Source organism: Pocillopora verrucosa, chromosome 13, assembly GCF_036669915.1.
Source record: "Pocillopora verrucosa isolate sample1 chromosome 13, ASM3666991v2, whole genome shotgun sequence".
Taxonomy (NCBI): Eukaryota; Metazoa; Cnidaria; class Anthozoa; order Scleractinia; family Pocilloporidae; genus Pocillopora; species Pocillopora verrucosa.
This window is the reverse complement of record NC_089324.1, coordinates 12,113,735-12,139,802: the sequence shown is the minus strand read 5'-3', so window position 1 is coordinate 12,139,802 and position 26,068 is coordinate 12,113,735. Positions and strand designations below refer to the sequence as shown.

At 37.7% G+C, this 26,068-nt stretch overlaps 1 protein-coding gene across 13 annotated transcripts; it reads right to left on the bottom strand.

Annotated features, from left to right (window-relative positions):
* Positions 1-178: 178 nt before the first annotated feature.
* On the bottom strand, positions 179-26,068 carry LOC131792584 (follicle-stimulating hormone receptor-like). Of its 13 annotated transcripts, none has more exons than XM_066160456.1 (15): positions 25,956-26,068; positions 24,678-24,779; positions 11,089-11,234; positions 9,356-9,430; positions 8,715-8,786; positions 8,270-8,341; positions 7,849-7,920; positions 7,537-7,608; positions 6,808-6,879; positions 6,649-6,717; positions 5,880-5,945; positions 5,195-5,266; positions 4,750-4,821; positions 4,502-4,570; positions 179-2,645 (listed from the first exon to the last, which is right to left on the bottom strand). In XM_066160456.1, exons 3-15 carry the CDS (start codon positions 11,187-11,189, stop codon positions 692-694), a joined length of 2,838 nt encoding a protein of 945 aa, XP_066016553.1. In that variant the 5' UTR covers positions 11,190-11,234; positions 24,678-24,779; positions 25,956-26,068; the 3' UTR covers positions 179-691. The 13 variants fall into 13 exon arrangements, with proteins under 13 accessions (XP_066016553.1, XP_066016562.1, XP_066016556.1 ...); XM_066160465.1 differs by having other exon boundaries at positions 11,089-11,216; XM_066160459.1 differs by lacking the exons at positions 24,678-24,779; positions 25,956-26,068 and adding exons at positions 18,065-18,197; positions 18,644-18,710.

The following is a 26,068-nucleotide window of genomic DNA, read 5'->3' as shown; positions in this document are numbered from 1 at the left end:
GTTGACACTGATCGCCTACTTTTTTTATCGATTTTGTTAGTGTAGGGCCCTTTTGTAAAACATTATGCTCCTCAAGGAAAGGTTTCCTGAAAAAGGGTGCGAAAGCTCCCCTTCCCCCCCCTCCCCCCAACCCACGCTGGAGGTTTTGTGCATCACTGACAGAAACTGTTCACTAAAACAGAGCGTTTATTTTAAACTGTTATTTACAATTTAAATTATATTCACTATAATTTTTTTTCTGAAGATTTGTTATTGTTGAAGTTGTATTTGTTCATGGTAGAGGGGGCGGGATAACTTCTTTTGATATTCTCAATGTCTCTTTGTCAATAAGCGTTTGGAAAATTCAGTGAAAGAGGAGATTTTGTGCCACCACCATCTCAACTTCGTACTAGGAGGGGCAAGAGAAGAGCCTTGGAACGAGATTTACGCGGATCAATATCAGTATCTGGGCAACTGCCCACCTACCCCTCCCCTAACCTAACATTAGCCTTAACTTGTTGTCAATTGACTGTTGTTGAGTTAGGGGAGGGGTAGGTGGGCAGTTGCCCAGATACTGATATTGATCCATTTACGCTATCTTATTCGGCCTTTAGTCTCAACCGAAAAACAATAATGGTCCTATCTTTGAAGGGCGCACTTTTTCTTATCCCAAGTGTGTCCTCTGAATTTAATATCACTATCAATAGCAACATTAACAGGTCGTCACCATGACAACTGGCATCTGCGAGTAAAGGTGGTCCTTTGTGTCTTCTGTGTTTTTATTAACATCGCTTGTGTCAGACTCGAGAGACATCAGCGCCTCTACATCATCACTGTCCTTGTTTTTACACGCTGCTCTATTCAAATGATAGGCAATCTGCCCATCCAGAACAACTTCTTTGGCGGATTGTCTACGCGCGGAAATCTTATCCTGTTCAGAATCAGAGTTTTGCGACTGGAAGGAAGTCCTTTCGATTGCATTGTTCTTCATATAAACACTTGACCTGGAGTCTGCTGTCTCTTTCTCTCGGTCCTGGTCATAGCTTTTCCTATAAATCAATGGAATTGTTAAAAAATTACACGGTGAACAAGTTTGGCTTTCTCTCGATGAGTTGGAACAGAAGTTGCTGCTGTTACTTCTCATACTCTCGTTGCGGCTTCTGTAAGAGCTATGACGGCCCTCGTTACGAAAACTGCTCTTTGGCGATACTCCAGGCGAATGGTGCGGTGACCGAGAGGAGCTGAGACTTATTTTACTTCCGGTAACTCCTCGGGACGAGTTCGGTAACGTCTCAAGTTGATCTCGTAGCTTACCGCTCAATTTTTCTACCGCTGACTTACAAATACCAAGACGGTTTATGATTTCCAGTGCGTCCATCTGGAAGTGTTTCGTTCCTATGGCGTAGAGATAAGGGTTTGTGAAGGAGTTTATTGGGTAAACGAAGATCAAGAAAAACTGCGCCGTTTTCAAATCTATCAAAGTTGTTCCATAAACAGCTACAAGACTGACAAGTGCAATTGGAAACCAGCATGCGAAGTTTGTAATCACAAGCATCGCCATTCTTCGGGCAACGCGACTTTCCACACGGTCCACGCACGCGCCAGGCACAGATCCTCCGAGACTGCAGTACATTCTACCGTAACAAAACAACACGAAGAAAAACGCCATTCCATTCGTTGATAAAAGAAACGTAACGTAAACTTTTGACAGAGTGTTTTTCACATCAAATGGAAGACATATTGCCACCTGTTGATAACTACTCACCCCTACCAGCGGCAGGATTGCCATTGTCAAAGAAAACGTCCACCCCACCCCTATGAGTATAATAACCTGCTTCGTATTCAAATGTTTGTTAACCTTAAGAGGATGGACGATGGTGAAGTATCTCTCCACAGTGATGATCGTCAACACAAAGACAGAGAGCTCTGTGGAGAAAATCGATACAAATCCGGCGATTTTGCAACCAGTTCCGAACTGCCACCGCATAGCGAAGTTTTGGTATTCGCCCAAGGAATACATATCGGCGCTTATGATCATCAACAAAAACACAGCCATGCAGAGGTTTGCAAAAGCCAGGTTACACATCAGGATCCTGGTGATGGAGATTTTGCGTTTACTCAGCAACAGAACAAATAGTTTGAACGAGTTCCCGAAGAGAGCGAGGACCAGCACCACCCAGGAAGAAACGCGCAACGCGTTCGTAGCCAGTAAATCACCGCACGGGTTGAACGTGTCATTTTTTTGCTCTGAAACGCAAGTAAACGGTGCATCCGTCGACCCTGTCGGGAGAGTGTTAGTACCTTCTTCATCATTGTAGCATGATTCAGTTGGGATTTCCGTGTAGTTGCGTTTTGGTCCCATGATACCACCAAAGGGATCTGTCGTGGTTGGACGTGCTGTAGTTGTCGTTCTATTAGCTGTCACATTACACGGCTTGACGGTAGGAGACGATAAAACACTCGATCTAGTGGCCATCACGTTACGCGAGTCACGTTTAGTCTTAATGAGACAGCAATGAAAGGCGTATTCCACACTTGCTGTGTCTAGGTTGTCAAAATGGACGATTGGTATTTCCCATAGCTTCCGTGCTCCTTTGATTGTGAGATACTTCAAGTACTCAAGCCCATCACCTGGCAGATATTTGATCCCAGTTTCTTGCAAATTTCTGCAAAATAATCAAAGAAACTTTTCACCGTGTTGTACAAATATTTAGTTACCCAAATTTTCTTAACTAGGCATAGACAAGAGCCCATTGCTGGCTTAGGGTGTGTTATTGCCGTAAAAACATCTTTGACAAATTTTAAAAAAGGAAAACCTGCTATTTTTCTAATAAGCGATCAAATATTTTTGCCCGCGCGTGATTGATTTGAGTGCATCACGTGACCGAATATGTCCAGCTATAACAAGAGAATATTCAGTGATATACCTCGAGTGATATTCGCCCATTTAGAAATTTCACGTCTACTACAAGGAGTCCACGTTTAAAATTTGACGAGCGAGTGTTTTTTTGTTGTTACAGACGGGGAATTTTTTTGTTAATGAATTCGCACCAGAGAACAATGAAAAGTAAACGGAACGTTAATCGTGTTAGAGCCTGTTTACATGGAGGTGGGGAACCCCAGGTAGGTGACGTAACCCGCCTAGCCGCAGTAGAAAAATAAAACGCGTTTACATGCACTCTTAAAACTCCGGGGTGCTGGGGTGAGGTTTCTTAAGGTTGTTGTTGCGCTTGCAGGGAGTTTGAGCGTAGGCGTCCCAAGCTCACATCTTGAGAGAGACGAAAGATCAATTCTCGAACATGTATGTATTTATTCATGAAAGCGTCACGCGTTATGTTACGCGGTGTTAGGTTAGACTTAATACTTTATAAGAAATGGTTTGGGAAACGAAATGTGGTCGATTTACAACGCTAAATATTCCGAAATGTGAACATTTTACACTCCTTGTGTGTCTGTTGCGGTTTCTGGTGATTTCTGCCATGAGACGGCTTGGAAATGTACAAAGTTTTAAAACATACGTGTTCAGTTCTTGAGCTTTTTGCAATGAATGCGACCCCGGCTAAGCGGGTTACCTCGCCTTGAGACGTTTACATGGCAAATTGTCACCCCAGCTGACAGGGTTACCCCACCTGGCAGACCTTGGCGGGTTACCCCACCTATCATGTAAACGTGATCAGATAAAATGAGAGATTATATAGAAAGGCGGGTTACCCCACCTAGGCAGGTTACCTCACCTACCTGGGGTCCCCCACCTCCATGTAAACAGGCCCTAAGAGGAATAAGCGCACGCTAAGCATGAACCAATTCTTTAATGTCCGTGCACAAATATCCGTGCATATTTTCGCGCCAACAGGATGCCATTGTTTACGTTTCATGTTGTTATTGCTGGTTGATTTGTTATTGTCGTTGTTTTCATTTTGCCTGTTCCAAACGGTGTCTCGTTCTTCTCACGAAGTATACCTGAGAAAACTCTCACAAGGCAAATCTTACAACCAAACATTTATAAACCCAACAAGTTCAAACAGGTTGCATTCGGTTTCTTATCCGTAATGCGCCGATCAATTTGAAGCTTCAACATCCCCTTCCCTCCCCTACCCCCCCTCAAAACATATGAACTTTTGAAGAATGGTTCGTTCATATTCGCGTCCTTTGGGGCCAAAATTGTGTTCAAATGCTCCACCCAACTCCCTGGTTTGATCGTAAATGTTCCTTTTTGTAAAGGGCAAGATTAGCAATCGTGATCTTTTAGATCTTTTCTTTTGAGCCATCTGCTCACGAAAGTGAACTTTTTACCCTCAAACACTTTTATTTTAAGAGATAAAGAGACAGTTCGGATTTAAATTCCCCACCCTACCCCACCCAAGCAATGCCCAAATTTTACATCCTGCGGGGACAAATCACAGTTAAATACCGTGGGCTGCCTAGAGAGGGGGGAGGGGGGGGAGGGGGAGAAAGGGGCAAAATGTAAAAGCTCCGAATTAATCGATGTATTAAGATATTTATGTATCACATCGAAACTTACAACTCCATGAGCTTTGGTCCTTTGAAAGCCTCCGGACGTATTTCTTTCAGATTTTTTCCTATGAACCTTCTGTTAACAGGGACGAGATAAGAAAATTATATTACATGTCGGGGGGGGGGGGGAGAGAAGGGGGAGTGAACTAGAATCAGTTTTCCTGAAGTCACCCCCCCACCCTCCTAACGAATCTCAGTTACTCAATTGAAAAACGGTTCAGTACTTACTCAATTGAAAAACGGTTCAGTACTTACAAGGTTTTAAGTTGGCTGTTATTGACAAAAACTCTGTTCTCCAGGGTCGTAATCCTTGTTTGGGACAAATATCTAGAAGGAAAGTAACTCAGCGGTAAGAATCGTTTTTGAGGAGGGTGAGTTGGGGGATGGGTTGGGGGGTGAGTTGGAGGTGGGGGTGGGTTGGGGGGTGGGGAGTGGGTTGGGGGGTGGGGGGTGGGTGGATGGGGAGAGAAGTGGGGGGTTCCCGGGGAATCGTTAAAGTGATTAAATTATCAATTTGGCTTTCTAGTTATAATTTCCCTTATTATACCCAGATCTTCCGTATTCACATCAAAATGGCGTTGTTTTATCGCAAGAGATATTGCCAACTAGGAGTCTTTTAAAAGCTCGTAGATCGTTGGCAGATCTGGTTCCTCGGTCGAAAGGCGTAGAGTTAAAAAAATACACAGTATGGTCAACTTACAGACTGACGAGATCATAATGCAGTCCCAGCGCTTTGGCATCAAGTTTCATGATTGGGTTTGAGGACAAATCTCTGTAAGAAAGTAGCAGCGACTTAGAACTTAATAAACATAAGCAATGATTAACCAACAAGGCACAGAGATGGCTTAAGATGCGTGGAAAATATTGACACAGAGAGCGTAAACTAATTCAAAACGGTCACCACATAGATAGATAACTTTGTTTATTCAGGGTAAAATCCTTCCGCATAATCTAAGAGTGAAAAATGGCTAATTCTGCTTAGCTAAACTAACTAATGATTAATATTGTATTATTAGAATAAAAACCTATTATATCATTAAAGCTGCATTTTTAGGCTGCCGTGTTTTAATCAAAAGATATAATAACGCACTTTACCATTGAACTCGCTTAAAGAAACTGTTGATCGGAGCTCATGGGAAAGCAACTCTGTAGGAAAAACTTCTCTTCAAATAGTTGAGGCGGGGTTGCGGAACAGCCAATTTATTCCCAGAATTCTTCAGTGGGTATGAAGTAACCCCCCCCCCCCCCGCAGGCGATATGCACAAAATCTTCAATGAGTTATAACCAAATTTCAAATTTTGAAAAGTGATTGGGCGCTTTTTGCTAAGGTACGGTCACACATCGTAGAATTCACTCACAAAAGAAAAAAAAATTGTAATACATACAGGGTAGTAATTTTTGAAGGCTTTTGAAACGTAGGTATTTCCTCGAGGCTGTTATCTTGCAGGCGCCTGTGAAATCAAATCACGAGATTTAGCGATGCATAAAGGTTTGGTTCCTCTTATGTGATTTAATGATCTTAATCGGGTTGCGCTGTTATGATCTAAACGGGAAACATAGGTATAAAAAGCTCCTCCGGTGTTATAACCATCTTAAAATGTCACAAGCTGCAAATTACCAGTACCAAGACTTTCATTGGTTAGAATTCAAATGAATGAACGATACTATTGATTATAATGTTTGCGTTTTCAAAGCAAGATTTTATATTCCCAGTCATAGACATACCCTTCATCACATGCCTAAAAAGGTACGAATGGCGCTTAGAATTACGATCTTCGTTCTTGTATCGATTTTGTGAACTAGGCCCAAATAGTTGATCAAACGCACTCTTCAAGGAGCTCAAGAATCGGTGACGCAAAAAATCTTCAGAGAAACTGGGCAAATGTTCACCTTTTACCACGAGTTTAAGCATGTTTGAAGGCCTTTCGTTAAAGCTGAAATGTTTTCATTTTTTGCTTCAAATGCATGCCGTTAAACTCTTAAATGAATCCCTTAAAGCGCTCGACGGTTGAATAGGTGTGCAAATTTAAGGAAACCGGAGCTACAATTCAAAGCTTAATTTTTCTACGAAATCGCTGTAACAATAACAACAGTTGATCTGAGCAAGAACGGCAGCGTTAAAAAAAAGGAGTTTGAAAGCAAGGTGATACTTACAAATCAATCAAATCAAGCCCGTCGAAGGCACCAGGAGCGATGTACTTGAGGCCATTGTTTTGCATATATCTATTTCAAACAAGAAAACAAACCTTTCTTGGTCAAATCTGCACGAGCATTAAAACGTTATGAGAATTTTTCAATAAATTTTGTACTCACAATTTCTTCAGCTTCTTGAGCTTGGAAAACGAGTTCTTTTCAATTATCGTGATTGAATTGTGGTTCAAATGTCTGCAATTATCAATGGTTTAATATTTTCAGTGGTGAAATTACTATCATTATTATACATTCAACTCACTATCTCTTTTCTGATTGGCCGAAAGCGTATAGTGAATTTTCGAAATCAGCGCTTAGGACGTCATCTAGCCGCAGATTATACAATAATCATGTCAAGGACACTGAAGGTCCTTGATTTCTCAGGGTAATCACTTCAAGTTCACGCGTTTTGTGTTGCCTGCTGATTTGTATATTTTTACACGTTTAGAAATAAATTATCAGTCCACTTACTATCGTGACCAATTTTTTTTCGCTCAGTGTATAATAAAACAGTTATTATATTCGGTTTTTTGTGATATCCAGAATAATCAAGGTCTCTGTCAAGGTTATCAGCGTAAGGCATCGGCTTCGGTAGATAACCCCTGCCTCGACCTTGATTATTCTGGATATCACAAAAATCTCTTCCAATGTTAGGTTTGAGTACTATGGGTTTTTCAATATTCAGTCAGCTGAACGCTAATGATTGGTTTTGTTTCAATATTTTGGAGCTCCTAAGGCACCAGTGGCAAAGTCTATGAGGCCATTGTTGTTCATAAATCTATTTGAAACAAGAAAACAAACCTTGGCAATGCTTAAAACTTTATGAGTAGTTTCCCTTAAATTTGTACTCACAATTCCGTCAGCGTCTTGAGTCCGGAAAACGAGCTCTCTTCAATCCTCGTGATTGAATTACTGCTCAGATATCTGCAATTGTTAATGGATATTTTTTCAGTCGTGATACATTTTTTCTTTTTTAATACTCGGCCAGCTGGACTTTAATGATTGGATTTATCTTAATATTTTGGAGCGCGAAGACATGGAGATCGGACCGCGCTTTACCGATAGCTACCTCTGTTCTGATTGGTTATTGCGATCTCTTTGGTTTTGTTTTTAAGTCATCTGTTTGAAAAGCGCTAACAAGCAAGACACAGGAAAGTTACTTACAAATGTTTCATTGAATGAAGTCCTTTAAAAGCTCCAGCAGAAATATTTCTTAGTTTGTTGTATTCAAGATTCCTGAATGACAAAATAATTCCAAGTTTGCATAATAATTATCCATATTGGTATATACCACACAACTAAGTAGTGCTTTTCACGCTTGGAGATTGGCTAGTTCGGAAGTGATTAGAGCATTCACTTCCGAGAAGGCGGCGAGACAAACTCGCTTGTCAAGAGTTTAATTGCTAGCCATTTTTCGGTATATTGACAGAAATAAACAGATTCATGGTTTCTGTGTGGGAAAGACTAAAACAAATATTTACCTCAGTGTCAGTGGAAATTATGGATATAAGGAGTTTCAGTCACAAAACGAAAGACAAAGTTATTATTTACAAAAAATAAAATAAAAAACAGATAAACAACTTACAAGTCTTCTAAAGCGGCATTACCAGAAAATGCTCCTGGAGGAATGTCAGAGATGAGGTTTCCGTCGAGAACTCTGCAATGAGAAATTTAAGAGTTTTCAAGCTGTATTCGTACCTTTTTATATCAACCTTACAATTTGGAAAGATTTGACCTCCCATAAGCATACTGGTTTTCGAACAATACCGATTCATATGTATTTACATGAAAATAAATAATTGCGAGATGAAATCTATGACGAGAAATCAAATTTTGGACTTAGACAAAATATTCCTCAAAATTCGAAAGGATGTTTAATACAGGTCTCCTAAATTTACTTTGCATTACTTGATATATTGTTCAAGAGGAAAATGAAAAGCGTAACGGACCTGAAAAAATCTTTTGACAACGGTTGACAAAGTCTCGCCATTAACAAAAGACAATTGTAGTAAATACGTAAATACACTTACAGTTCTTTGAGGTTCTCAAAACAAGCAAACATGGTTGCATTTAAGCCTTCGATTTTGTTATTGGAAAGACGCCTGTGAAATAAAAGTAAAACGAGGGTAACCACTAATACATGGTCTATAAGAGATGATAATCTTAGAGAGCGAATCTGTCCTCCCTCCAATGCGTCCATCAATTCGAAGCTTCAACATTCTCCCCACGGGCAAACTCCCGGGCATATTAACTTTTGAAGTTTGGTTTGTTCAAATTCCCGCCCCTCCGGGTACAAAATTGTATTCAAATGCCCTGCCCAAGTGCCAGATTTGAAGATCAGTTTTTTTTTTGAAAGGCAAAATCAGCGACTGTAACTTTCTCCACATTGACCAAGCTGTAACACCTAACACCTAAACGTTGTAGACCTTTTCTTTTGACCCATTCGCTCGCGAAAGTGAACTCTTTACCTGTAAACACCTCGAAAAGTAAAGATATAGCACTTTTATTCCGCTAGAAGAACGTTACACTTTCCTAAAAAATTCTTAGCCAGGCAAGGTTCAAATTCCCCGTCCCCCTGGCACTGATCGGTGCATAAACTAGAGGCTGAATAAACTCTTCAACTAATAATCTAATTGTTTACAATCAGTAGGTATGAATAAAATTTACTCACACGCTAGTTACATGGTCTGTTGCGTTGTTACATGACGTCGATACAACACTAGTGCAGCCTTGGTTAATTATTTCGCTGAAAATATATTGAAAGGTGCAAAAACATTAAGCCATAAAAAAAAACCCAAAATATATAACAATTATATGAGTATAAGGAAAGCAGTTTACGAGAAATATCAACGATGGGTCATGGCGTTACCGTCGGTGTTATATCGTTTCCAATGCCATCATAAATCTCTATTAGATTAGTAAATCTCTATTAGACTAGATCGTAGTTTCAAAGCAAGTACATTCAGCAGGAAAAGAGCTCTGAGAAAATTTAGCTGTCAACGGCCCCCGCTTCCTAACCTCCCCAACCAAGTTGCAATTGGGCGCTACCAATAACTGCGTTCGAACCTTCAAAGCCACAGGTTAAAAGCATTGTTAAATGTCGGTGTTTTTCTTCTTTGGTTCATCTGAGTTTAAGAAGCTTCAAGCATTCCCAGTCTTGTAAAAAATAAAGACACTCAATAATAAGCGTTTTGTTGTTAAAATTTGCAATTTGCACAGTATTTATTATCTTATGGTCACATTTCCGTGTTTGAAATTCAATTTTATTTTCCGCATGTTCAATCTGATTTATATTTTGCTGTTCAAGTAAGCTGGTGTCGACGTCGGCGCTTTGAAGTTTAAAGTGTATAAGAAAATTTAGATCCTGTAAGGATTAAGTTCATCAGTCCTTGCACGTAATGGAAGTATGACGTTACATTTCTTTTTGAGCCAAAATTTTTGGTAAATTTTTTCGTCTTTCTAGTCCCTGATTTATACTTTCGTATTAAAGTACGTTGTTTTCAAGGTCAGTGTTTTTTATCCTAAAACTCCCGCGACCACGACAGAATTTCTCTTTACAATCTCGATAAGTCATCAAGCAGAAACGTTATGGAAATAAGGAAACAATATCAATTGCAGGATTATTAGTCGATCAGAGACCAAATTCTCAGAAATAACATCGTAAGAATTGCATGGCAGACAGTAAGGAGAATTGCTAATGAGATCTTGGGAATGAAAGGCTTAAGAAGAAAGAGAATAAAAAAATAGACTCCAGGAAACAATAAGCTTATGTTACGAAAATCCAAACCCTAAATCTCGCTGTCGTTAGATGTGTGAAAAATGCTAAAAAGGGCGAAATTTATTTTTGATTTAATTGATTCCCTTATTATCAAAGCCCTATAAGTCCCTCATCTGATAAAGTTCCTTAATTAAAAACAAAAAGAGTAGAAAAGAATGAAAAGTAGTGCAGATTGATATCAACGATGGAGAAAGGTACTCGAGAAATTCAAACATGTAACCAACCCACATATTAGCTTTGCCATTTTTTTTTTTTTCACATCGTTTATGTCTCCTAACAAATAGGCTTCCCTTTGGAATTCCCTGTATATTTGGATATAAAATCAGCACAAAACCTTCGAAACGCTTCCTTCCGTGTTCAATATTGCTCCACGCACACAGTATTTTTAAATCAAAGAGTTCCTGCCTTGCGAATGGCGCTTATGGCGAATTTTACCTTTCAATAAATGACACTGTTTGAACTTTGACTGTGTTCCTATTACCTAACTCATAACACATACACCTTAGATAATAACCCGTTTGCTGCCCGGTGACAGGAACGAATTTGAAATATTCACGCTTGAGAAATGCATGCCTGTCAACATTTAGTCCGTTAGTTGTAAGCAGATGTAAACATTTTTCACTTACACAGCTGTTGAATTCCCTTTAGGCCAAATGTCGCACTCTTTTTCTTCTTTGGCTACGGAGACGCTGAGCAAACACAGCAGCAATATGAAAAACAGTGGCATTTTCTTCTTTGTTATAATCTTGAATCCCTGTTGAAGACGAAACTCCTGAAAGTAAATACAATTTTTCAGAAATTGTTAAGCCGGCGTTTCACGTAAACGAATTCAAAATGTATGAAATACTTGAGTTTAATGCTCACCCGTATACGTAGCTCTCGCTTAAAGCGATAATAAGATCTAGAAAAATTTCATTTTCTTTGAGAAACAACTTTGTAAATGTAAATGAAACCGGCGTGATCTGAAACGGTGTGAACTAGACTGACATAATCCCTGCTAGCATCATTTAAACGTTGAAGGGTGTCATTGAAATGTATTCACAGTTGATTGACTTAACTACATGCAGGTCCAGAGCGACTCTTTTTAACACAAAAGAAAACTCATTAGCACGTCAAAAACTGAATTAAAGAACAAAAAATATAAGAAAATAAATGAACCCCTTTACCATGGATTATTTCCGAACGAGAGTTCCTAATCAAGATAACTATCAGACGATAAGAGTGTACGACCGTTCGTGTATTACAGGGAATGTTTCCTCTATGCGTTGGAGTCAGTATTCCGTGGTTTCTTTGTTCTATATATTAACATGCAAATTTGGTGCGTGAATTTAAACAACAGGTATACGATTATTAGGTGTCAAATTGTACGATAGATTTTTTTCATTTCGTCTCCCACAATCTAGTCTTTATGGGTGCTCAGTGAAATCTTCAGGAATTACCTGAATAAAGTACTTCTGCTCTCATCGAATTAGGGAAACGAAAATCTAACTCAAAAGCTGCATGAAAAATCCAAATTTTCCTCTCATTCATCAAAACATCTTCTGTAGGATCAACAAGGAAATACTGGTAATCCTTTGTACACCGAGTATTGATTAACATTTAATTTCTCTTTGCCATCTTAACCCTTTATTATCCGACTAAGGCGGTTCGTGCCGACATCTTAAACCAACCAATCAAATCGCTGTACTACCTGTCCCGCGAGGGCCTGTATTTTGTTACTTTCAGACCGGGTAGTCTGTCGAATTTATCCCGTGCGATTTTGATGAAGGATATTATCCCTATCAAATCAAGATGGCGGTCCTATTGGAAGCTCTTCCTTAGAGTGGATGAATATGCTGCCTGATCATTTCGAAAGAGAAAAATCTCGACCTGAAGGATCACTGAATTGAATCAGAAGATAGTTCTTAAAAAAACCCTTCCGGTTGGCAATTTTTGGAACAGATATTTTAATAACCGATAGACCTTTCTATTCTTCGCTCTGATGAAGGGCTAACGCACAAAAAAGAACAGTTTCAGAAACTCTTTGCGGTGGCCAGTTTTCATTTACCAACTCAGTCGGTAAATTAGAAAGTAGAATCTGTTGACTTCCGAGCGAAGTTTGAAGTAATTCGGAGAGTACTTCAATCTGGTAAATATCATTCTTTCATTCAAGATACGATTTTTAACTCAGACTAACGATAAGATTTTACCATGATTCAAATAACTTTCGTAATTTTGTACGGAAATCTGCAAATTATCTTTCTGTTAAATGAGTTGAATCAGACCTAAGGCGGGTTCTTGATTGAACGGTTTTTTTTACACGCAAAAATCTCGTTAATGTTTCGCTTCCGTCTGCATCTTGTTTGAATAAAGTTGTAGTCTCAAAATAACTTAAAGAAGCTTTCTTGGCCTTTTTCTGAAGGTTTTGAGCGGGAAGTAAGTGCTGAGTAAATTTCCCAATTTCTTTAAGATCATTGTGTGAAAGGTGCAAAACATTGCCTATATATATATATATATATATATATATATTCAATCTTGATGTCTGAGAAAATTCTTGATAAGAAAATCATTGTTTTCTGAAAGAGTACTTTGTGATATGATTCTCATCGAATCCTAATTGTTCGAGGAAGCCACAGATCTCAGTTCATTTTACTATTTCAAACTGAGATCTCATTTAAGGTTCAGAGAACCTTTGTCAGCCCAAGAAAATAATTACCTTTGACACTTTCGTAAAACATTACTTAGCACGCGTTGCTTGCCTGTCAAGCCTTACTCTGACAACTACTTAAACGCTGTTATTGCTCGGAAAAAATTCTTAAGAGAAAAATTAATTACTTGCATGTCTTTGACATATGACTGAATATACGAGTAGCATGGGTAAATAAAAAAACTCAGCATCAGTGAAATTGTATTCACTAGAAACAGTAATGTTTTCGCATGTACAAAATTGCAATATCAAATATGTCATTTGGACAGGTAAACAGAGTTGTGCTTAAAGATTACAAAGTCTCTCTCTTTACAATACAGATTAAATTCAGGATTCTTGATCAAACTTGACTGAAACGTGTCCGCTAAGAAATGATTAGGAGCTGCTCTGACTCAACTTGTGGTAAATTGCACCGTTCGAACTTGAGTAAACCTTCCCTTTGGACATGAAATGGAAAAAACAGAGTGGGCGATGCGTGATAGAAATTAAATAAAGAGCGAACTTTACAGACTGCTACTATTTAAATTCGATATGACTCTATCTCGAATTATGTATAAATTACAAATAGGCCGGCCTGAAATAAAAAAAAATAAATTTTTTTTGCGCAAGAAAACAAGCCCTTAGAATGGAGGGCGAATGCATAGAGAAGAGTTTTTTTTAAATGCAGGATATAATACCTATCACATATTAAATTCGTAACAATCCTGTTTTGAAATGCATTATGTTCAAATTACAGGTGACCTTGCAGAGAAAAATATGACTAGACAGAATGGAGCCGACATTCATAATCGAACATTCGTGAACAGCAGCAAGGTAAATTTGTAATTGTTCGGCTTTGCAACACGTTATGTTACATTTACAATTAACAAAAATTGAAATTGCTTTGAACAAAGACAAAAACTCATGGTTTGCGTGAACGGAGCCGACATTTGCACGCAAACCTTCTTGAAAAGCATGATTTAGAATCTACTAAAATGTACATTCATTGTTGATGTTTTTTGTAACGGATTATTCCAATTTAACGATGCTTCGTATAAAAACAAAGCAATGAAACTGTTTTAAGCACCAAAAAAAAATCCTAGCGGTAAAATGATATACAGCAATTTTCACTTTTCACTTATTTCCTGAAGTGCACTTTGTTACATGTTAGTACAGCCAACTTTTTTGGGTTCAAAATTAAAAGTTGAGAAGATGATGAAATAGGCGTAATTGTGAGGGAGATCTTGGACAACCACTGTTATATGGAACATAAGTCAGAGATACTGCAATAATATGCAATTTTTACCCTTCTTTTGACAGGGAAATACCACGAAATTTATTGTGCAAAGAATTGAATGGCTTTTGCGTTTGTTAAATCATGAAAAATTGCGCATCGTTTGATTACAAATAATTCCTTGTGTAATATTTATGCAGGGATAAGAAAGAAAATGTGAAACGACTACCTGGTATGGAATAGCGCCTTAGCCAACAGAAGGATGGACTGAACTCAACACAGCTTTGAACCTAAAACCGTCGAACTGAGTAGTTTGGTAAAAATGATTGCATTTTCGTTCTCGAATTTGATTGGTGGGACAGTTTGCGTAGATTCTAACGCATTTGTCGGCTCGTAAATTGTAAATCAAATTAACTGCAGCTGGATAAACGAGTTTTGTTCGAGTGAAATAACCATGTTCCTTAGAAAAATATTATGAATTGGCTAAACGTGACAAGCGATTGGCAAACTTCATTTTACGGCTAATCGAGACGTGACTAATTTAGGTATTCCTCAAGAGGTCCTAAATGAAACGACCGGAATTGAAATGTTCAAATTATACTCTAAGGTGAAGTTTTTTTGCACAGAATTTTAACCGTTATGTGAGACAAGACAAAACAATGACATCCTTTTGCTTTGGATCGTTAAAGCGGACTCATTTTACTAATGATCTTGGAAAACAAACCCTTGAAACCATTTTCATGCGTAACACCTTTCAGTCATAATATCCCGCCTTCGAATTTTGTTTTCCGGTTTTCAGACGTCTTAGGAAAATAATGCAAATAGACTTGGCCAAGAATTTTACGAAAAACGAAAACACGGAAATTGTGAATGCAAAGTTTGTCTTCCGCAACATTGGATTACTGACGTTTGTCTTCAAGGCTGGCAGACTTCTTTAAATTCTGTTTACCTTTGGGCAGGTTTGGTAGAAGAAAATTTGAGAAATAAGAAATTTGAATCTGATTCGTGACACCACAATTGTCAGGTCAATTAATTAAGCCATTTTCACAAAATAGTTTCGAATTAAAATTGTAGGCAAGCTTTTACAAATATTCTTATTACTTTTAGAGTGCAATTTAGCTGATTGACATTCAACCAAGGCTAAAGGAAGTACAACAGCCGATCGAAAAAGAGAGTAAATATCTGAAGACGCCACTGAGAGAGAACTCCGAGAAAATACATGAACTGTAGCAGGCGCTGAGAGCAGGTGACCAAGCTTTGCACCTGATTGGTTGAGAGGATGACGCAAATTTTCTGGACCAATCACACAGCGTAGAGAAAAAAAGACCCAGGGAGTTACTTCCGGCGACTCCGTCCAGCATAATTCAGAAGAACTTTACGCTTCAGATAATTCCATATCACTATATTCTGAGAGTTTAACTATTTTACTTTGCATGATGAAAGCTCCGTTTGTTGGAAGCCAGAAACTACACGAATTCTTGATTGCGTAGAGTTTTTAAAGCTGGCGTTTCAGGCGTTTATCCTCCGTCATTCGCTGTGACAAAAGGCTAACATTCAAAACATCAGTTTAAAAATCTCCTTACGGAGGCTATTTCACACTATCAACTCAGTTTATAAAACTGAACCAAATTTTGTTTTAACAATCCCACCGACGCAGCGCCACAGTTTGTTTTAAGAAGCTTACCCTTACCTAGGGTTCGCAATACATTAAGTAACTTTTTTGTTTTTTAAAGGCATTATATAATGTTACCTGGGGTTTTGTTTCCAAGTAGTGAGTTTCCAAACAAATGCAATTACCAAAAAGGCTGCTTTCTCGAATAAACCACAATCAAGAAAACAAAAGTAATCCACCGTCATTAAATAAATTACATTTAAATATCTATGTTAATTTACAACATAGTCAACAGAATTGCGCTTTATCAAGGAACAGACTCCCTAATAGCGCTTCTACGCATGTGAAGTTTTATTGAGACAATTTCAATGTTTTTATTTTGATTTTTAAGAAAACCCTGGTCCTTGAGATGCCTTAGGTTGTTATCTCGACAAAACCGCTGGCCGGCAGGCCTAAAGGTTGAATTTTTCCACCCATCAGCATGGTCCTTCATGGCAGTAGAATTAGTGTCACATAAAAGGAAGGTGTTCACCGTAATGAAGAAACAAAACGGAATCAATTAAATCAACCATGCATTGGCATCATTAGCACCTTTCCTTTAACAACAATAGCTAAAATGGTTTAAAAAGTATTTCCGAGAAGATGTGTTTTTCGCGTCACTTCAAGAGACAGGTGTATTTTTGAGTGTTCAAAATTCTTCTTAATTAGCTTTGGTATTATAATTTTCGTCATCTCCCTTCTTTGTGTAGGCGGCTTAAGGCATAAGATTACGATATTAATGTGGTAAAATAAAATCATTTTATCCAACATTTTCCGAGGCTTGCTTCGATGTCATTGTAAGAAAGGAAACGTTGTACTTCTGGTTGAAGCGATATCGACCCTTCACATCCTGCTAACAGTATGCATATTACCCATACTGATCATTACACATTTCCTTTGGTACTGACAAGGAAATCGTTATCCTTAACTCCTTAGGCGATATCATTCCCTTTTTTCCCCTTGACCTTATTGTTTGATTCAACACTGATACTGCAACGAGAAAAGAGTTTAAAAAAAATCGCAGTTTAAACGATGTACGTTGTAAAGCATCCATACGCAATTTCGTAAGCTCGCCATTTTCAATTTATTTTAATCTTTTCCACTTGTGGCACTCAACGATCTTTTTCTTTCTCAGTTTAAAATATTTTGTGGTTTTCTTTAAGTCAGAGGACGGTTTTCCATTCGCTCTGACGAGGGCTAACGAAGGGCTAACTAATATCAACTCAGTTGGTTATACTAATTACCCTAAATTACGCTAACTGTGAATAATGTTTTTCAAAAGCGGTTTGCATCGTAAATGAGCGGAAAATAGCGTCGAAACCATTTGTTGAGATTATTAATTATAAGTCACGAAATCTATGAGCAACTCATGCGCGTTATTGTTTTCATGCTCGTACCAAAATGACACCCTGATGCTACCTTTTTAGTTTTAGATACACTTTCCATGTAAACACTCTTCAATGACCTGTAAACTGCCCCAGCATTGGATCTAAAATGTCATAGACCAGGTGAAAACTGATATCTTATTTTCATGATATTTTGTATCGCCATCCTGTAAGGAAGGCCAATTTTGGGACGTCTGTGGTTGTTTATTTACAATCGAAACACTTGACAACGATTTCAAAATGTTTACATCATTCCTAAGTGAATTGCATTAACCAAATGGAAACGGTATATTTCTTGAGGCATTGATAATAATAATATCTTAAAGAATAAATTATCATAAGCAAAATCCTTGTCTGAATTACTTGGCGTCTTTCTTATTCAGTCTGCCACACACCACCTGTCACGAGAACAAGGCTTTTAAAACATTAGCCCATATTGTTGATGCGCTCGCCCTTTCTGGAAAACGTGTCAAGATAGCTTTCAATTTTAACGCAAAGTGGCATCTTCTCGAGATATGTTGGGCTGAATTGATATCAGAAATTCCTTTGATTTTATCACGTCTTACGAGAGACAGATTTTCCTTTAGTGGTAGATTAGCGAGGAAAATGCATTTTAAGCGAGCATAAGTGCTCAACAGATCTATGGCGCCACTGGACATTTAAATACCTTTTATGTTCCCTTGTATGTGAACGTGTAATCCCGAGTGATCGTTGCTACCCCAAATCATCCGTGCAACGTTTATCTCGTTTTTTCAACTTGTGTTTTCAATCTTGATATACTTACCTTATCCCAAACTCTCCTTTAATTGAAAATTTATTTTTAGGAACGTGTTACATACTCAAACTTCAAAATAAACATTAGGTTTTCTAGGCTTTGTTACTCTCAATAGTACAGCTATAATTGTCATCCTCCATTAATACTAAAGAAACTCAATATTACGTCTACAGATCTGAAGACTTCCTTCATTGAACTAGAGTCTTACAACTGAAGAAACTCCATAATTTAACTGCACAGCGTCTTAAACTTTCCCTCAGATGTAATGATAACCTTACTTCAGTTTCTTTACAAAATATTCTTCACACCCAAAATTTGAACGTAATCGAACTTCAGGGCTAAGTACGATGTTTCACAAGCGAAATGCCCAGAGTCTTAAGGAAATTTGTAAGAACTTTTTTCAATATTTGCACAAATACAAATACGGACTAAAAAATATCTACGAAATGTTAACAGATTTCTAATCTTTACCTGGATAAATGTGGTCAAATTGTGCCTCAGTTTTTATCTGTTGAGCAGCCAGCGAACTATTTCTGTTTAGTGGTTCTCGAGAGACTGAGACTGAGAAATTATGGCATAACTTATTATATGGTTATGTTAATTCTGCAATTTAAAAGCCGCATTTAATATTAAGTTTTCCATGCTTTTAAAGCTAAACCAAAAAAAGCTATTTTTGAAAATTTTGCGATTTTATTTTTATTCCTTTGGACAAATATAATTTGCTTTGATCGACGCAGTCGAATTATCACAGAAAGTGGCACGTCTCTACAATAACGGCTCTCTTTTGCATTTTGCTAAAAAACCAGCTGCCTCCTCAAATTCAGGATGATTAGCGAAATACGGGCGCAAAACAACTCTTAAGTAGTAAAATAGAATCTTCTTTCGCATTTGGTAGATCTTAGAAGTAAAAAATGAGCAGAGTTTACCATTTTAGTGTGCAGTTTTTCCGCTTCTTTTGCGCCAGAATCTTTTATTAATAGCACGATCAATGGACAATGGTTCTGAAAATCGTAGAAAGACCTTTTGAATTTAGAGCAGCTTTTATTGCGATTACTAATTTATACAAAACTTTCTGAATAGCCTGATTCAGATGTTCTAAAGATATTTTTCGAAGGGTGGGTTAGTAATTACTCTATATTCTTGTCTAATTCGTCTCCTATTCACTAAAAGACTGGTCGTTCAATGAAGACTATCTTGAACAAATTGAAGTCAGCTTTGTAAATTTACCATTCATTAACAAGCTGGTAATTGTTTGCTCGTGATGTTACCAATTCGCATGCGTAAAATCCTGTGTGGGTGTAAAGAGCATATGTTTACATCTAGAACGATCGAGAAGGTACTACAGAATGGCACCATCATATAGAACCCAATTTATCGAATTGAAAATATAACAAACAGTAACGAAACAAATCAGAATAGGGGAAAAAACTTACATAAGTTTTCTGCTTAGAAATGAATTTGAAGCAGATGTAACTGGTTTTGCATGCCGCTCGCAGCTTGCACAGAAAAATATCAACTGGCTTAACGCAAATTAAAGTACGCAAAAGGTAATGGAAAAAAAACAGCATTTCTACAACGGAGTCACGCAGTGCCATTTAAGTTCTGCCTCTATGGCGCCATTTTAAAATTATCTATAAGGCTTGGTTACAAAGGCTTTTAGTGGGCTTTTAATGCGGCCAGTGCAGCTAGGTGGTAAACTCAATCAGTTATAATTTTTTTCTTTTTTTTTTGCTGGGTGCAAGTCCAATATAAGTTTGAGGTTTCTTTAACTTTCTTTTTTTAGTAGCACCTTAATGTAGTCTGTATTAATTTGAAATCGAAGTGTCTTGTTTCTGAGACCATTACTTTTTAAATTTCGACTCCATATTTCTTAAGGAAAAAAATTTTCCATACGAGACGTTTAGTAACAGAAATGTCATCGGTATTGATTCGGTAAAGCTTCGTTTTAGGCCTGACCAAACAGAAAACGGTAAACAATCCAGTTTCGCATAAATTTACTCAAATTTGCAACCGAGTTTTAAGCTCATAAAAACCATGTAAATGACTCCACTCGCGGTTTAAAGGTTTTGCTTTATCCCAACCTATCTATTTTAAAAAAGTGGTATTTCCATCAACATCTACATAATATATTTATGTCCGCGATAAATTGTCGTGTACTTGTATGTCTTATTCAAGGTCGTCAAATCGCATTAAGTACCTTATGCGTATTGCGTATCCCGCATAACATTTCATGTTGTATCAAATCACGCGGAAAAGATCACGTTATTCCTAAATTTGCGATAGACTTCTGGTAACATATCGCATTGTAATGCATATAAACGAAAATCTCTAACATGCAAAATGTGGTTTGCATGTTTCGATACAACTGATTACCCTCTAACTCGAAACATTTGAAACATAGATGCTTCGAATCAGGATGATACCCTCGAAATTTCATCAAAATTTTGTAAGATTTTGCTGACGCAAGGAAAAAACGCAATTCGGCGTATAAAATCACGATTGAAAACAATCGAAACAATCCCTGATTCGAGAAAAGTTTTCTCCACAAACGTCGACGTGTTCAGAAGATGTACGTAAAGCTAATCAAGAAACCTAACCATAACGCTAATCTCATGTCAGTTTTTTTTATTTCAAACTTAAAAATAAAAATAACTGACATCAATTAGTAATGTTGCAGACTGGAAAGTAAATTAGTTTCCGTCGAGAATCTGGCTTGTCAACTTATGATGTTTTTCTGTCTGATCGAATTAATCGTAAACAGTCACAAAAATAAATAGCAAAGGCTTGGCTGCTTTTGAGTGAAAACTTTATAATTCTGTCATTATGCCATTTACTTTAACAAAAAATTTACCAACCAATTTTTCATCACCAATTTAGAATAACATTAGGTTTGAACATGACTTGTTGAAAAACAACACACAATTTTTTCAAAGCCAGAACGAAGAAAAACGCGGTAGCAAAGTGAATGAACGCCACATATGACAAAATGTATCTTTTTACTTTCTAAGGAAAAGTAACCGGTTGTCTTGTCTTTTTTTCTGCCGAAAGGAGAAGAAATCATCAAACTTCGTTTTGATAGAAAGCAAACCTAACTTACCTCTCTTTGTTGGTAGCTTAGCTCCTAGAAACGAACCATTTCGAATAAATCCTTAAGTGAAAAGATATTAGAAACCACACACCGCGTTAAAACTGCGTGCAATCTGGTTTTCGTTTCGATAACTCCGCTTTTCACGAGGAAATGTCTTCAAGTTGCACAACAGAAGTTTAAATTAACGCCGTTTATAAGGCAGCTTTGTACTTTGAATGACTGTCTGCTCGAAGCACTAATAATAAGCTGAATAAATAGCGCAATACTATGTTATATCTTTCCCAACAGCGCATAACGACCGCAAGATACAGGTGTTTTTGAGGCTCTGGCACACTCAATTATCTACTGATCCCAGATTTAGCCACGAAATACCCTTCTTTCTAAAAAAAAAAATAACCCTCCATTCGTTCTAAATCGTTAGAAAAAGCGATTTTGGCTGGAAATGTTTTTAAAATTTTTTTTGGAGGCTAAATCCAGAATTAGCATATTATAAAATTGATTACGAGTGAATCTGATTTCAGAAATTGCCAATGTTTCAAAAGAGACGCTCACACAGCTTTTTTACCACTATGTTTAATTGGAAAAAAAGAAAGCTAAAGAAGCAATGTAGATATTAAGTTTTCGGCAACGATTCCTCTTAAAACTGAAAAATATATTTTAGCAGAATTTCGCAAAACTTTCATTATCGACAAATCTTTCGAGGCGTTATGTTTGTGTCAGTTCTAATTAGTCTCACTTCTGTAATTCAGGAAGCATTTACGCCTCTCGAGCCGGCAAGATGATTGTTCTATTCATTTGTTTAACTGATCTCCCTTGTTCTGTGACGCGGAGATCGAAAACGGCTTGTTTCAAAAACATTTCGAATCCATTCAAATGATTACCGTTGAAAACTGGACGCACTGCAAATGTTTACCTACAAGTCAAATTTCCTCGCTAATTACCAAGCTAGATCAAAATATGATATGGCTCTCATGTAGATATCATGGCATTATTAAAGCGTGTTTTTATTGGATTAGCTTTTTATTTTCCCGTTGTGAGGGCTGTGACAGCGCTTCCATATAATTTGGATGTGAAGAGAAAATTACAAATTTGACCTGGTCTCCTGCTGCCAATACAAGCAAATATCTTGTAAACACAGCATCTGTTAACTTTCGGCTGGTTTTGAAAATTTCATTGGTTCCTGAGCGAGCCGAGATGAAAATTAATTTTCCAATTCTATTAGGTTTTGACATGTGCTTGGTTAATTGATTACTATGCAGAGCCAAAATTGGAAGTAAGTGTTACTTGTTTTCATGATAAGCCTATCTAATAAGCTTAATCTCATTTGTACGAATAAAAAATTGAAAGGTGTTATTTTCTTTTCATTTCTTTTTGGGTAGGTCTTGCTTGATTAAACACGCTGGCAGATGGATAATACTGAACGGGAAGCACACAAAGGTTAAAATCCTATTGTACAAGAAAATATATGAATCTGGGTTATTGAAGCTGCATATTTAAACTTCTGAACGAGGTTTACGACCAATTTCTACTTCAATTTTGAATTCTTAATTTTATAATTTTATTCTTCCAAGAGGAGAACGATTGGGAAAACTTAGTCCGATGAAATTTGTTGATTCATTGCATGTTACCGAAATTGTAAAAAAATATATGAAATTCGCTCTTTTTTAAATCATCATGCGCCTTTCGTCTTACCTCTAGGAAAAGAAGGCGTTGATTTTCAATTTCGAGTTTTACTCCCAACTGCAGTTAGTACATCTTCGTTGACGAAATCGTTATCAGCAAATTCTGAAACAGATGACTTCAACGATCAGGACGATTATCGAACGCTAAAAAGCCAACCGATAATAGTTTCGGAAACTAGCCCTTTCTGCGAGACGAAATACGCGGTGAGTTGTCTTGTTATGCAACTTTGTTGACGCTACTCGCGGGCTCAGGAACTCAGCCAGATGGAAATAAGGCTAAGTTGAGGACTTATCACAACAATCATCCGTTGCAGCCTGGGTTTTTTAGAGATCTTGTGATTTGGAGCCACCCAAACCAGCTCTCAAAATTCTGCTTAAACTGAATGCTGAAATTTTATGTACTGATCAATCCAGAGATACTTCTCTAATCACTGATGAGTCAGTTTTTAGTTAACCACATTCCCATCTTCTCTGACTCCATAAAATTACCGCATATGTAAAATGAATCAGAGTTCCATGACACGTAATAAAGTCAATTGGTTGCCGAAAATAGCTGAATTCAGAAAATATTGAGTTTTATTATCAACAGACATCTTTCTTGTTTTGCCAACTGTCTTTGAAAATCCTGTGATTCCACTCTCTCAAGAGCAATAAGCGCTTGAAGGCAAGAATATGCAAGTCATGTCATAATACAAAAGTTAATGTAACACCTATAAACATTTCCTAAGTATATCATTCGAACCGTTTTAGCATGAGGAACTGACACAATATCCTTGCGTTTTCAAGAGAACAGAGCAAGTGCGAGGCGTGCACGAAGCACGAGTCACGCTGAAGGGAGGTACGCGTGAAAATGTCACTTTTTCTGCGCTCATCCCCTTTCTTCTGGGGATACATACATGAATCTTACCTCTCCTATTTACAGTATAGAGAAAAAGGCTTGTTCCAGGCGACCAGTTAGTAAACGGCGCGATAGCAGTGGAGGAACAAAAAAACCAGAGAGGCTTGAGTCGAGTCGGGTTAAGAACATTATCCGACTCAAACTTTCCCCCGCCTTTTCACTCCGCCGTCGCTATCGCACAGTTTGTATTTCGCCCCGTTTCATTAACTGAACACATGGAAAAAGCTAGGCAGTGCATGGATATGAAGTTTATCTCCAAGTGTTTATAGAATCTCTCAGGCTTTTTGGATTCTGTTTTTTAACTTGGCTGAGGGCCCGGGTGCACTGGGCAAATTTCTGTTTATTTTGCGAAAACACATCTGTCATCAGTTCCGTAACCACAAGTGCTGCCAGTCTTAGAAGGCACCGCCGTCCTGCCTCAGAGCAGGATAAATGTTTCAGTCAGATGTGAAATCTGACAGATTTTTCAATTTACAAGTCATGATCCGAAGGAAAGCGTCAATCAAGAAAATTTGATTTCGCATTTAAAAAGCGACATCAGATTTTATGAGTACAGTTTAATTTGTACATCCCTGTAATGAACACTTTTAGTTAACACATATGTTAATGTTTTTCAGTGCGCGATTGACAAATAACGGAGCAAATATTGTCGAGATTTCTGGTGAAGCCAAACAAATTTTTTTCAGCCCATTGCGTCAGGACCCTAATACAGCCATAATTAATTATAATGGAAACCTGAAATAACGAAACGAAAACGAAATATGTTTAATTCTTATGCTATTAAAATTGAAAAATAAAATTTTACGGTAAACAAACAAACAAAACACGTGGACTTACTTATCGAAGAGGTTGCGCTGATTACGGTAGGAACTGAATATGGTAGAATTCTTCGTCTAACCCGTCCACGACTACAGTTGTCTCATCGCAGTCCTCCAAAAACTGTAGTGGATAATCACAAAAACGTACGCTGGGTTGAAACTCAAACCCACTTTTCTCTATAAGACTTGTTTACTGATGGGATAAGAAATTTCGGCAGTGTGGTTTGAGACGATTGCTCACACTTAGACCACGTATCAGACTTTATGTCACTTTAATGGTGGTAAAAGTCGAACAGCTTCACGAATACGGGCGAAAACTCTGTTTTTTCCTTGTTATTTCAATTAGCCGAGTGAATTTTCCACGTTGGGTCCTTGACGTCACCTCCTTTGAATCGCACCCATCCTTCAGATCAGCTTTCGGAGAAAGGCCAAATGACAGCGGACGTGAAATTTCAACCAAACCGCAAAAAATAAAATGACATCTATTGCTCGTGAAATTACATTAGTGGCTGGGAAATTGAAAGAGTCGTATTGCAGTTGAAAATGTTAAAAAAAAAAAATGAATTAATAAGATTCGATCTCAGGGGCACGAATCGATAATTATGTGGCGGGATGATATCACGAGAATTTCTGATTTAAAATAATGTTTTCCTTCCTTCCCGACATGTGGGTAATACAGAAGCATTGCATGATATGAAACTTAAGGCCCGGCGAGTAGATAAAACAAATGTTTCTTATTAGACCAGCAGTGACCTAATAACTAAGGGTATAAAATGTCTTGAATTTCTTTTAATCTTCAAAAGAGTCTCAATGGTGTTAACCTTTAGCCATAAAATGACAATTTGAAGCGAGGCGCAAAAATTCACGAATTTTAATTGTTAGTCGTAGAAAAAGTTAACCGTTAAAATTTTTTACATCTGCAACGCGCCCAATTGTCAAAATCTTAGATTGTCATATGGCTTATCCTGTGGCCAATGCGGGAAAACAGGAAATTACTCTACAGAAACCTATCAGCAGCTTTATCTGGAATAACTCTCGTGCTTGCCTCTAATGGTAAAAGCGAACAAGTAAATGTGTGTTAGAACAATGAAAACTAATCATTAGCTTTTCAAACTGATTGAAATTAATTTTAAACATTTCCGTCAACCCTAACAGAAAAAAAAAACCAAATCAGGCGTAAAATGGCCTACATCCCATCGAGACTCTCTTAAAAGAGATTGATATCCTTTGACAAAGAGATCGATCGACTAAGTGAAATACTGTGGTCTTTCAATTTGAAAAATCTTGGTGCTCTTACCTTTCAAACACGAATTTCCTCTAGTGATTTAGTGTGTCCTTTGGAAGGATGGTTCGGGTTAAATAATTATTGAGGCATTCTTCCAGATCCTGATGGGCAAGTGCCAAGTGCCC

What these genes read in the sequence shown, in the direction of transcription:
- LOC131792584 (XM_066160456.1), bottom strand. Translation starts at nt 11,189, where the DNA reads ATGCCACTGTTTTTCATATTGCTGCTGTGTTTGCTCAGCGTCTCCGTA. An exon ending in CTCAAGACGCTGACGGAATT is followed by an intron (nt 6,880 to 7,536) that starts GTGAGTACAAAT and finishes TGATAATTGCAG; the next exon opens with ACATTTGAACCACAATTCAA. An exon ending in CCTTCAAAAATTACTACCCT is followed by an intron (nt 5,267 to 5,879) that starts GTATGTATTACA and finishes ACTTTCTTACAG; the next exon opens with AGATTTGTCCTCAAACCCAA.